We start from the raw sequence: 12,186 nt of genomic DNA, 5'->3' as shown, positions 1-12,186 counted from the left end.
GTGGCTAGTAAAGAATACAAACCCAATGAAAAGAATTAGTATCAGCCAATCAGACTGTGGATCAACACAGCAAGGGGTGTTCCTAGGTGCTCTACTGCAATTTTGGTTCTAATTCTGATATATTACTTGGACAACAGTATGCGTGAATTGATATTTCTCCTAATTGCAATCAGAAAATATGCAAACATTGTTAGTGAACACTATCTTTTTTTCTTAATGTGTAGCATGCTATTTTGATCATTCCTTTAGTGATTTGGGATTTACTGTGATATTGATCACTAGAACTTGGATTTTTATATTTTTCAGGCAACTTATCTATGTGTATTCAAAGCATTGTTATTCTCTGCCTTGATGACAGAGAATAGAGGACCACATGTAAATGTTTGCTATTCTTTAGATCATCTTTTCTAAAGTTTCCTTGCTGAAAAGAAACATCCATTTTTAGCACTCCCTTCTAGTGCTTAAAATTAGCACATGTACTAACTAGCATTTCAAAATTATGTTTTGCCATTACTCCCACCTCTCCCTTTTGGATGTCTCTATTTTTATAGCTGTGTGTAAAGTCCACAATTCAGTTAATATATTTCAGGATACTTATGAAGTATTCAAATGGTATTTTGACGACATTTTTAGAAACCAGAAGTAAACGGAACCATACAAGTACCCAACAGTTCCTCACTCAGTTAAAATCTGGTGTTTAAGCCAATTGTGTAATTATAACTGTGGCTATTACTAGGGTCACATTATGACTTTTGGGACCCTCGGCGCTTTGCTTCTGTGGGCTCTGCCTCTATAAAAGTGCTAAATATTTTATTTTTATAACTGCCTTGGTACAAAGACTAATATGAGCCAGGATGGATTCATTGTTACACGTTCATTATTTTATTCATTTTTCTCTTCTGATTTTGAAAGAAATTAAAATTAAGATTTTTATTGGGCCTCTAAAAGTATCATGAGCCCTCAGCATTGTGGTAACTCAGCCTAATGGAAAAGTCTGTCCTCCGTAGAATTATATTAGTTTCTCAAAAATAATCTTTAGGAAATCATCCTTTAAACCCCATTTCATTAAACATTTCACACTTCCACTTAGTTCTAGTTATTTGGTTCAAGCCTATATTCTCAAAAGGTGGTGGCAGTTTTTCTGATTTTGCATAAGGAAATAAAATATCTTTCCTCATTAATAAATTATTTACTTGCATATAAATTAGAGAGTTAAGGAATATAAGAACAGAATGATTTGTGTAGAAAATAAAATGGCTGTTACTGGTTTAGCTTTGATGTTTTTATTTTGTTCTTGTTTTAGTTTTATTTTATTCCCATTCAAATTTTATTCTTTGAGTTTTTTTTTTTTTTTATGTAATTTATTGTCAAATTGGCTAACATACAATGTGTAGAGTATGCTCTTGGTCTTTGGGATAGATTCCCATGGTTCATCACTTACATACAACACCCAGCGCTCATCCCAACAAGTGCCCTCCTCGTGCCTATCACCCATTTTCCAAAGACGGAGGGAGGCAAACCGTAGGAAACTTTTAAATACAGAGAACAAACGGGGGATTGACGGTGGCTGTGGGAGAGGGCAAAATGGGTGATAGTTTTTGTTTTAAATCTTACCTTGGAGGAAGGGAGACTATTTTGCTCCTTCTTGGGATTTAGCTTCTATTTGAGAAGAAAAGGCAAGCCCTCGAGAGTTGTCACAGAAAGTGAAAGTAAAATTCTTACGAAAACTTTTAGAAATGTAAGCTTAAAAATACATTATGTACAAAAAACATTGAAAACCAAGAAATAAAAGCCAATCTGAAAAGGAAACAGGAAAAAAAAAACACAAAGAAGCAATGTCTTAAAAGAGAGAATCATCTTTAAACTGACAAGAAAGTGTTGATCATATGATGTCTTTACTGCTAATAGTCATAAGCGTCACAGTCTCACACTAAAATAATAACATAGTTATAATAATGGGATAACACTAAGGAATGGTCTTTTCTCCTTATCCATGCTTTCCTGGTACTTTTCCAATATGTTTTCCACTATATAGTATCTAATGTTAAAGGAGAGAAATATTAGGAAGCTCAAGGAATCTTTAAAAATCTGTAACTACTCTTCAGGTCGGTCAGAAAAGTAGGAAAAAACCATGAAGTCCTCTTCTTTTGGTGACAGGAAGTGTGATGTTTATCTTTGAGAAACGACGTTTGCAGCGGCTGGCGGGATGCGTGAATTTCATCCATATTTCTGTCGTTCCAGAACATGCTAGTGGAAATCGAGCAGAAGGTGGTGGCCCTATCGGAGCTGTCGGTCCACAATGACAACCTGCTGCTGGAGGGCAAGGCCCACACCAAGGAGGAGGCAGAGCAGCTGGCCGTGAAGCTGAGAACCCTCAAGGGCAGCCTCCTGGAGCTGCAGAGAGCCCTACATGACAAACAGCTCCTCATGCAGGTGAGGGCTCCAGCCACCCACAGTAGGACAGGGCCACAGCACCTCCCGGTCCTGGCTCACTGCTGCCGGCCTTCCCCAGCCTGGGGTCCATCAAGGGAGAGCTGGGGAATGATGCATACTTAGGTACACTTCCACTTTCCACAAACTTTGGCATAGGTTTTCCAATAGGTTTTGTAAGGACTGTTTGAATCTGTAGACCTGAAGATGGCAGGATAGGAAAACAAAAGAAAATGAAAACAAATACCCAAATTTAGCAGCTATGCTATTTAAAAAAATTTGTTTTTAAATGTGTGTTTATTTTTGAGAGAGAGAGACTGTGTGTGAGCAGGGGAGGGGCAGAGAGAGAGGGAGACACAGAATCTGAAGCAGGCTTCAGGCTCTGAGCTGTCAGCACAGAGCCCGACGTGGGGCTCGAACTCACGAACTGCAAAATCATGACCTGAACTGAAGTCGGACGTTTAACCGACTGAGCCATCCAGGTGCCCCACAACTACACTTTTTTAAAAAGTATTTAAACATAGGTCATAGATTAAGATATTTAATAACATTTTTTCCATGTTTCTTTCATTCTCCTACATTCTACTTTTCAGAAATACTCAGACTTTTTAATTTAGGGCTCATACCTCTAACATTGTCATATATTTCAGGTGAATTAAACATTTTTACTCTCATGTAGTGACCTTATTGTTCCCTAATAGTGATTTTCATTTTATATCACTGGAGCTTTTGGGGGATAATATTTGCCTAGTATATCCTTTAACTTTCCTTTGATCTCACCTTTCAGCGTCCTTAGGTTTTAGATTTGCTTCGTAAAAAAACATTTGGCTATACTTTGTTGGTTTTAAACATTTATCTAATCAGAAAATCTCTGACTTTTAAAGGACAGGGTTAGTTCATTTAAATTTACTGTGATTACTGATATGTGTAGACTTCTATTAGCTTACTTTTTGGTTTTGGTTTTTGTTCTCCTCTTTTTATTCTTTTTTTCTTCTTTTCAACCTTTATTTTTAAGTGGTTGAATAATTTTCCCCCCAATATCTACTCTTTACCACTCATACCTAAAAATTCTTTTTTTTCTTTTTAATGTTTATTTATTTTATTTTTGAGAGAAAATGCATGCATATTTGAGAACGGGAGGGGCAGAGACAGAGGTAGAGAAAGAATCCCAAGCAGGCTCTGCTGTGCCAGCATGGAACCCAATCTGTGAGATCATGACCTGAGCCAAAATCCAGAGTCACATGCTTACCAACTGAGCGACTCAGAATCCCTAAGTTTAAGTTATTCTTAACTAAAATACTATGCTTTTGGATTGTAACACAAGGATACAAAATGTGAGAAAATGATTCCAGGTTTACCTGGAATACAATAAATGTGAAAATAACCGTAATATTCCAAAACTGAAGAGTTAGGAGCAGCTAATTTAATCTTACCATATATCAAAGTACGATATTACAATAATTAGAATAGTTTGACATCGGCCCCATAAATAGATGAACAAAAAATATTACAGAATAAATATTCCAGAAAGAGACCCCAGTATTTAAGGAAAATTGATTAATGGTAAAGGTAACATTTCAGATCAGTGGATAAAATAATAAGAAAGCAATAGGTGAACCACTTGAAATATGATAAAATCGATGTTTTATCCCATTCTTTACAGGAAGGAAAAAAAAAGCATCACAGAGGTACCAAGTATTTAAACCTGAAAAGTTCTGGATATATGGGTATTTAAAAAAAAAAAAAAAAAAATCTTAGGATGGGAAGGATCTTTGCTGGTATGCCCCAAACCCGGAATTTTAGTTTCTGTAGGACCAAAATGAAAAATGAAACAGTTCTGTATGACCAGAAAAATAGAACTAAATGAAAAGACATAGACAAATAGAGAAGAAACTGTATAAATCACATGAAAAAGAATTAATTCCCTTAATTTCTACAAATCTTTTGTAAATCAGTAAGAAGAGGTCACAGAATAGAAATATGGGCAAAAGTAGGAAGGGACCATTCAAATGAGGAGAAATACAAATGGACAAGGAACTAATGAAAATATATTTGGTTAAACATTGGTTAAATAAATGCAAACAAAGACGAAATACAGCTTTTCACCTTAAATTTACATACTTAAAAATGTACATGCGGGGCCCCTGGATGGCTCAGTCAGTTGAGCATTGGACTCTTGGTTTGGGCTCAGGTCATGATCCAAGGGTCGTGGGATTGAGCCCTGCATTGAACCCAGGGTCTGGCTCTGTGCTGAGCCTAGAGCTTGCTTAAGATTCTCTCTCTCTCTCTCTCTCTCTCTCTCTCTGTCTCTCCTCCTCTCCCCCTTTCTCCCCCTCTGCCCCTCTCACCCTGCTAGCATGCTCGCTCGCTCTCTCTCTCTCTCTCTCTCTCAAAAATAAATAAAACCAAAATGTGCAATCTGACTTTATAGATTAAAGCAAAAAGTAAAGCATTAAAAATATTCAAATTAGGGAGTAGGGAATATGCAGATTTTTAAAAATTAATTAAAAACTAAAAATATTAAAATTGAACAGAATGAGAATGCTTTTCTAACTGTAAAAGTTTATAGTAATATACTTGGTTGTATTAAAAAGTATTACTAATCTAATACATAATGCTTTTTTTCCCCCCCTAATGGTGGTATATAAATGAACTTGACTTCTAAAGGAACCAAATCAGAGGGAGAGACTTCAAGGTTTCACATCTGGTAATAGTTATTATTTAGAAGGCTGTGATTGTGCCCTACCCCTAGAGGCAGGGAGGAAGGGAAGGGACAACCTGATACGCAGGTGGCACAGGTCAGGATTAAAAGGGGGTTGGCGGGGTGGGGTGGGAGGATAAGGGCACAAATTCCAGGCCCTCAGGGCCTGGGAAGGGAATATAAATGAGCAAAGCAGGCCCAGTCATGGGCTTGGCAAGCTGGTCTCATGTCAGAGAAGCAGCAGTTACTGAGCTCCAACTATTGTCATTTAAGAGTTTACAAGCAGCATTGCTAGACCTTCCAGACAAGGGACATTTGGATTTATATCTAAAACATCTCCACTTAATTTTAAAACTTAGTGCCAAACAGAAGTCGGACTAAGTTCTTAGACCATCACTTTGGGGCTATTCTTTCAGTCTTCCCATCCTGGTATACCACCAGCAGTCAACCAGGTGACGTAGGGCAAGATCCTTGAACTTGGCCTCAACCTTTCTGACAGATCAGTTTTCTTACAAATCAGTTTCTCATCTGTAAAACAGGGATCTTAATAGTGTATTCAGGGGCTCCTGGGTGGCTCAGTCGATTAAGCACCTGACTTCAGCTCAGGTCATGATCTCATGGTTTGTGAGTTTGAGCCCCACGTCAGACTCTGTGCTGACAGCTCAGACCTAGAGCCTTCTTCAGATTCTGTGTCTCCATCCCTCTCTGCCTTCCCCTGTTCACTCTCTGTCTCCCTCTCTCTCTCTCAAAAATAAATAAACATTAAAAATTTTTTTGTCGTATTCAGCTTTTAAAATTCTGAGGATTTTAATGCAAGTAAGGCTCACAGTAAGTGCTCAAATAGCAGTGACTATAATAATGAACAACAACCACATCCTTTGGGAGGAAAGGAACTCCTGACATGCTGAAAAGTTAAGTTTGAGATGGCGCAGGGCAGGGCTGAGCTCCCTGAAAGCCTGGGTCCTCACACCCAGCAGATCCTTCCCATGGCCACGGGGATTCTTCATACTGAGTAAGATCCTGTCTTTGCCCACGAGTGGAAGGATTTGCTGAGGATACTGCTATAAAAAGTATAAATACTGGAAAATGTGGTAGCGTTTCACTGAATTGAAACTGATTATTGTTTGTTTTTAAGTATCTATGAATTCCTTCATCTTGAGTCTAATGAGTTTCCAGCATAGAAAATACGGATTTTCCTTTTTTTACAATTAGAGCCATTTGAAGAGATTATTTTTCCAACTGTAGGAATAACAGGAGCCCTGTTTACATTATTATTACCATGAGAAGGATCATTTGCCTTCAAAATTCAGAGTTGATCTGAAATTAACAAATGTTGTTTGGGGAAAAAAAAATCTTCCATTGAACGTAGATCTCGGTGAGGTTGTACCCTCCACTCGGGGTTTGCGTGATTCAAGATGGCTGGAGTTGTGTGCCCATAAGCACACCATTTCTCAGTGCCACTTGCCTACAAAATGGTCACATCTGTCATGACTATACTTTTAACTAATTGGACTTCTGTATGTATCAAAGAATAACCAGTCCCTTTAGTTCCCCACCTACCCCAAATAGGTTCCTTCTCTTTGTGAAGGGACATAGACGTAAGGGCATGTAATGCTGTCTCCTAAACTACATGGTATCTTTCCTCATAAAAAGTTTAAGTTATTTTCAACACTATCAGCTTTTGAAGGAGCAGAAAGTTTACCCAATATAAATAATGAAATGCTTTATAAAGAAATGTTTTATTTAATGTTTAGCATTTCCAATCCTCACTAATCTTCTAAAGAATGTTCCTGGCAAAAGTGATTACTTTTCTAGTATTTCCAAATTAAACAGCTTATGTAGCCCCACCCTAGGGGAACTCTGGTGACAGGCTGCCTTACTTCCTATTTCCTAAGTAGGAGAGATGACGGGTTATCAAACCTTTTAGCACATAATTACCATTATTCTATTCCTTCTGTCAGTGCCTTCTCATCCCAAGGGGAAAGGGAATGAAATTTGAACTGTATTCTTAATCATTTTTTGTTTCCTGTGGTCCAAGTCTTATGTTTCAAAATGACTGAATCAGTCAAAGAAAAATTTACTAGCTGAAAAACGGAACCAAACCACATAGAAAATACATCCTAACATCTGCTTTTGATGCTTCTTAATTTTTGTTTCTCTAAAGCTGTGGATTCAATTAGTGAAATACGACTCCTCTTAGATTTTAAATCTTAGATTCTGAATATGTGTCTGTGCATGTAAAAGTAGTTAAGCTGTTCTTAAGCTCTAACATTTCAGTTGTCATTTTTCCAAGCAGAAATTTGGTGTGAGGAATTGGAAAAAAAAAAAAAAAATCTCTCAGTTGGACAAGAGTAACCTGCGTAGAAGGGTGAGGTGGTGCCCCTAAAGAACTCACCACATGAGTCTCCAGGCTGGACTTTGAAAACAAACTTTTGCTAAAGAGCAAAGCAGAGGGGAAGTGAGTGGGTCCCACAAGAGTCAGCAGATCGTGGCCATGACCACTGTTTTGTCAGCTGGGACAGGTCTCACTGGGGACAGCTTTCAGCCTGGTACACTGACTTCCTTGGGGTCATTCTCTGCAGGTCCCTCTTGACCTGCTATTTCATCCTTACCAGAAGAGCCAGGATCTTGCAGACTTTATGTTGGGTAGATGGTGCATTCTCAGATGGGAGAGAATCTGTTTCATGCAGAAATTTACGGGCTTCAGTGCTGAAGAGTGCCCATGCACCCCATACCTCCCACCTTCAGGAAAATCACTGTTTATCTGTACGAGGCATTCCTGGGGGAGTGGGGTATATACTAAACTGGGTGTCACTGGTCTCCCATTCTGAAGGTCCTGTGAAATGCAAATTGCATACTTTAGACCAATGGCATCCCCACTGTTCTGTATGAGCCATAGTCTCTTGCTGGGAAGACGGATCATCTTAAAGGAAAGGAAGTTAGCTGTGAGCTAAGGTGGCTCAGAATCTGGGAGAAGATTATGTATAATATTACCTTTGGGGTTCACAGTTTCTGTGCATTCACTGTACTTCAAGAAGCGATACCAACATTGCAAAGTTCATGATCTCCACATTATCTCAAACACTTTGCAATTTAATCGTAAAATTCTAATGAAGAAGACAGAATGGTAAACAACTCCATGTATTTCCCTGAAGATTTAGTGTAGAATTCTGAAAATAAGAGGAAGAGAAGGGTCTTTGTGAGAAGTCACGCTGGATGACTGGAGCGGCCAGGTGCCATTCTTTGGTCAGATTTGATAGTGAAGATCCCAAGGTCTGGAGCCGGAGGGCAGGACTGCGCCTCTGTGGAAGCCACCTATAAACTGTCTTTCTCTGCCCTCACACTCCAGCCACACTGGCCCCTTCACTGGCTTGCTGTCTTTGAGATGCCAGATTTATTTCCCCTCATGGTCTTTGCTCCCGCTGGTCCCTCTGCCTGGAGGGCCCTCCACCTCACCTAGGTCTTTGCCAGGCAGGCGGTTTCTCATCATTCAGGGCTCAGTGCAGTTGTCTCTTCTCCAGGTGTTTTCCCTGACCAGCCTAGGAAACCTTCCCCTTCACATTCTTTCTCTACCGCCCCCGCCCCCACCCCACCGCCACCCTTTTTTGTATGTTTATTTATTTATTTGGAGAGAGACAGAGACAGTGCAAGTGGGGGAGGGGCAGAGAGTGAGGGGGGGAGAGAGAGAGAGAGAGAGAGAGAGAGAGAGAGAGAGAGAATCCCAAGAAGACTCTGTGCTGTCAGTGCAGAGCCTGATGCGGGGCTCAAACTCATGAACTATGAGATCATGACCTGAGCTGAAACCAAGAGTTGGACGCTTAACCGACAGAGCCACCCAGACTTTCTAGTTTCATGTTCTTTGCAGCTCTTAACTTATCTTGTTTGTTTATTGTCTGTCTCCCCAGCAGGGCCCTTGTCTGGCTTCTTGGCAGAATATGCCTAGAACAGTGGCTGACACACAGCACATGCTTATGTAATAAGTAGTTAGTGAATGAGTTATATGAAGATTGTGTAATTTATCCTTTGACATATACATACATGTGAGGAGAAAGGCTCTCGTTCTGAACTGATGCCATCCTGGTAATGCAGTATTAGAGGGCCTTTCAAATTCCATCAGAATAATCAAGCAGGAAAGATGAACTCTTGCCTAGGTAATGAGTAATTACTCCTGTCTTTCTCCTTTAGCCAAACATTATCCAAGCCACCAGTGGCACCAGATGACAGTGGGGTCTGGTCTGGGTGGTGATAGTAGAGGAAGTGAGATCTAGAGTTATATTCTCATGGAAAACATCCTGGAATATCTGGCGACCACATCAGTCAGCTAAAAAGCCTAGCCTCTAAGTAGACAGTTTCCCCCTCAAATATTTGAGTATAATCATCTATTTATTGTTCTCCTTTCTGCAAATACCATAAATCCAATGGGTTTTGTGTTACCTTTTTTTTTTTTTTTCCATTGTGGTTTCATGTCCGAATGGATCTACTTGGGTATCATTATACAGACCACACTAAAGTAGCATTTACTCCATTTGGTTAAGGTTTTTCTGTGGGGAGTATGACTCTTGAATTCTGCCTCATTAAAAGCAGGGAACAGCCCAAGAGAAGGAGGAGAGCCATGCCGACCTCACCGCCAGTCAGAGCCCCGGTGTCCAGGAATGGCTGGCCCAAGCACGGACTGCATGGGCCCACCAGCGACAGAGCAGTCTCCAGCAACAAAAAGTAAAGCATTTCTGACCTCTCTGCCAAGCAGACACCTTGAGAGAAATGTTTTAGATGGACAAGTTACTTCTGGACTAAACACAAAGCCCCCCTTTATCTTCTCTTTGGACAGAAACGAGGCGTGGCTAACTGTTTCAGCGTACTTTCTTATGAGCACTAGAGTGGTTGGTCCTTTTCTTTAAGAAAAGCTTGTGCTCAATTTACAAATCGCGTGACTCAATGATAATCTGCCTTATGAAGGGTACCTACCCTATTTTCACCTTTGCCCTAATTTGAGCCTATCTTAGGAAGGCCTTTGAGAATTGGCCAAAGCCTGAGTTCCATGTTTTTTAAAACTCTGTTAAAACTGCAATTTATTTTTCACTTTTATGTAGATACCATCACAAAATAGGATTGCAAATTATTGGATAGTGAAACAAACAAGCTTTGTTGAGTAAGAATGATTTCTCATTGATACCTTCTCATTGCTATGCTATGGGGCATAGCAAAATCTTTTATTTTCTCAAACAGAAAAGACATTTTTTCATAAGTAGTAAAAAAGCAAACAAATCCATTGATTGTTCAATTTATCAAGGAAGTGGGGATTTCAAGGATTTGTCTCAGTCAGAATAGGCAGTATTGTGCACCACTTGAGGGCGCCATTGTCCAGCAGAATTTTTTTTCCTTTTTTCTTTTTTTTTGCCCCCCGCCCCCCACAGGATTTTTCGGATATCTTTTATCAAAGTCAAAGAAAGGTATAGAGTATGTTGGAGGCATGTTTGTGCATTTACCTAAACCACACCTTTTATGCAACGTCCAAACTTGTAAACTTAACTACAGGAGTTGTCTGAGAATTTTCGAGACATAAAACCATGATTATAGGGAATAATCACAAAGTACCTAATATTTTCATTTCTCCTTTTCCTTGAGCAGGAGTTGGAACAGGAATTAGCAGAGCAGAAGAGCCTCCTGCGGTCAGTAGCCAGTCGTGGAGAGGAAATTCTCACCCAACACTCAGCTGCAGAGACCTCTGCTGGTATTGGGTATGTTTCAAAACACTTTCTCCCAACTTGCCCTGATTGGAAGAAATGTAAACGTCTCACTCAAAACTTTATTTTAAGCATCTGCGAAAATTTAGGCATTTTGTTTTCACTTTATGATATTAAATTTACTTGCATTTAGAACCTTTGCTGTGCAGCGTGAGTGTAGCTAGTAATTATGATGGCTGATGGCCGACTTGTTTGCCCTCTTTCCAGGATTCTGAGCATGTCTATCCAAAGAAGATGCTTATGATTTTATTTTTTATTATTTATTTATTTATTTATTTATTTAAAGTTTGTTGATTTGAGAGAGCATGAGCAGGGGAGGGGCAGAAGGAGAGAGGGAGATAGAGAATCCTAAGCAGGTTTGGCACTGAGCCTGAGGCTTTATCTGACAAATGCAAGATCGTGATCTGAGCCAAAATCAACAGTCAGATGCCTAACCAACTGAGCTACCCAGGCACCCTAAGTTAATTTTTTAGAATCAAATAAGAAATGCATTCTAAAATCAGGTCCAGTGTGTTTCCAACTCAACGATTATAACCAACTGCAAAAGTGTTTTCTGTAAAAGAACTTGTCTATCCCAGCATCACTCTGAAAAATACATGCATGTGCCTTCTACATGTCTTGATTTTTCTTGATGATGTGTGTCTATAACTTCTACATGGAAAGTCATTGAGTTTTGAGGACTGGTTTGGAATGTGAGACTGAAAGTCTCATACACAGAGAAGTGTTAAAAGAAAAATTAAGGAAGTTGGAGAATTTTCAACTTGAAGATGCTGGTTTAAAAGGCAGGAAGGAAACGGAGCCACAGCAGAGTTGAAATCTCCCTGCGTTTTGAGTCCCGTCTGGGTTTTACACCAGCTCTACAGATGTTACTGTGGAAAAGTAACTCAACTCTGAACTTCAGTTGGCTCATCTCTAGGATTAGAGTGATAATTGACCACCTCCATTTTAGAAGGGTTACGAAAGCAGTAGATACAACTGAGAGAATATGTATGGAAAGTTTAAAATCCAAAACGTTAAAAGTAAGTTTCAGTGAAACCTCTGTGTTCATGTATTATAAAGGTTATAATTTAGTAGTATCCTTTGACAACCATAATGTGGCAACTAGCTTTAACTCCACTGACTCCAGTGTTGTTGTTTCTGAACATTTGTTTGGAGGAAATAACCTAAAGGAGGGAAATACATATTATGGAGATGACTTTTGAAATATTATTTATAATACCAGATAATAGAAAAGATGGAAATACCTACCAGTATAAAAAAGCCTAGGAAAAATTTTATGCATAGGTAATCTTAACAAAAAATTATATAACA

At 39.2% G+C, this 12,186-nt stretch overlaps 1 protein-coding gene across 1 annotated transcript in view; it reads left to right on the top strand.

Annotated features, from left to right (window-relative positions):
• Positions 1-12,186, top strand: part of SYNE1 (spectrin repeat containing nuclear envelope protein 1) — a 480,852-nt gene that overhangs the window by 336,421 nt on the left and 132,245 nt on the right. Inside the window, 3 exon segments of the mRNA XM_030316617.2 lie at positions 2,242-2,433; positions 9,716-9,847; positions 10,760-10,869. Of these exon segments, the coding sequence (XP_030172477.1) occupies positions 2,242-2,433; positions 9,716-9,847; positions 10,760-10,869 (434 nt within the window).

This window comes from Lynx canadensis, chromosome B2, assembly GCF_007474595.2.
Source record: "Lynx canadensis isolate LIC74 chromosome B2, mLynCan4.pri.v2, whole genome shotgun sequence".
NCBI classification, from domain to species: domain Eukaryota; kingdom Metazoa; phylum Chordata; class Mammalia; order Carnivora; family Felidae; genus Lynx; species Lynx canadensis.
This window is presented reverse-complemented; position numbering and strand designations above follow the sequence as displayed.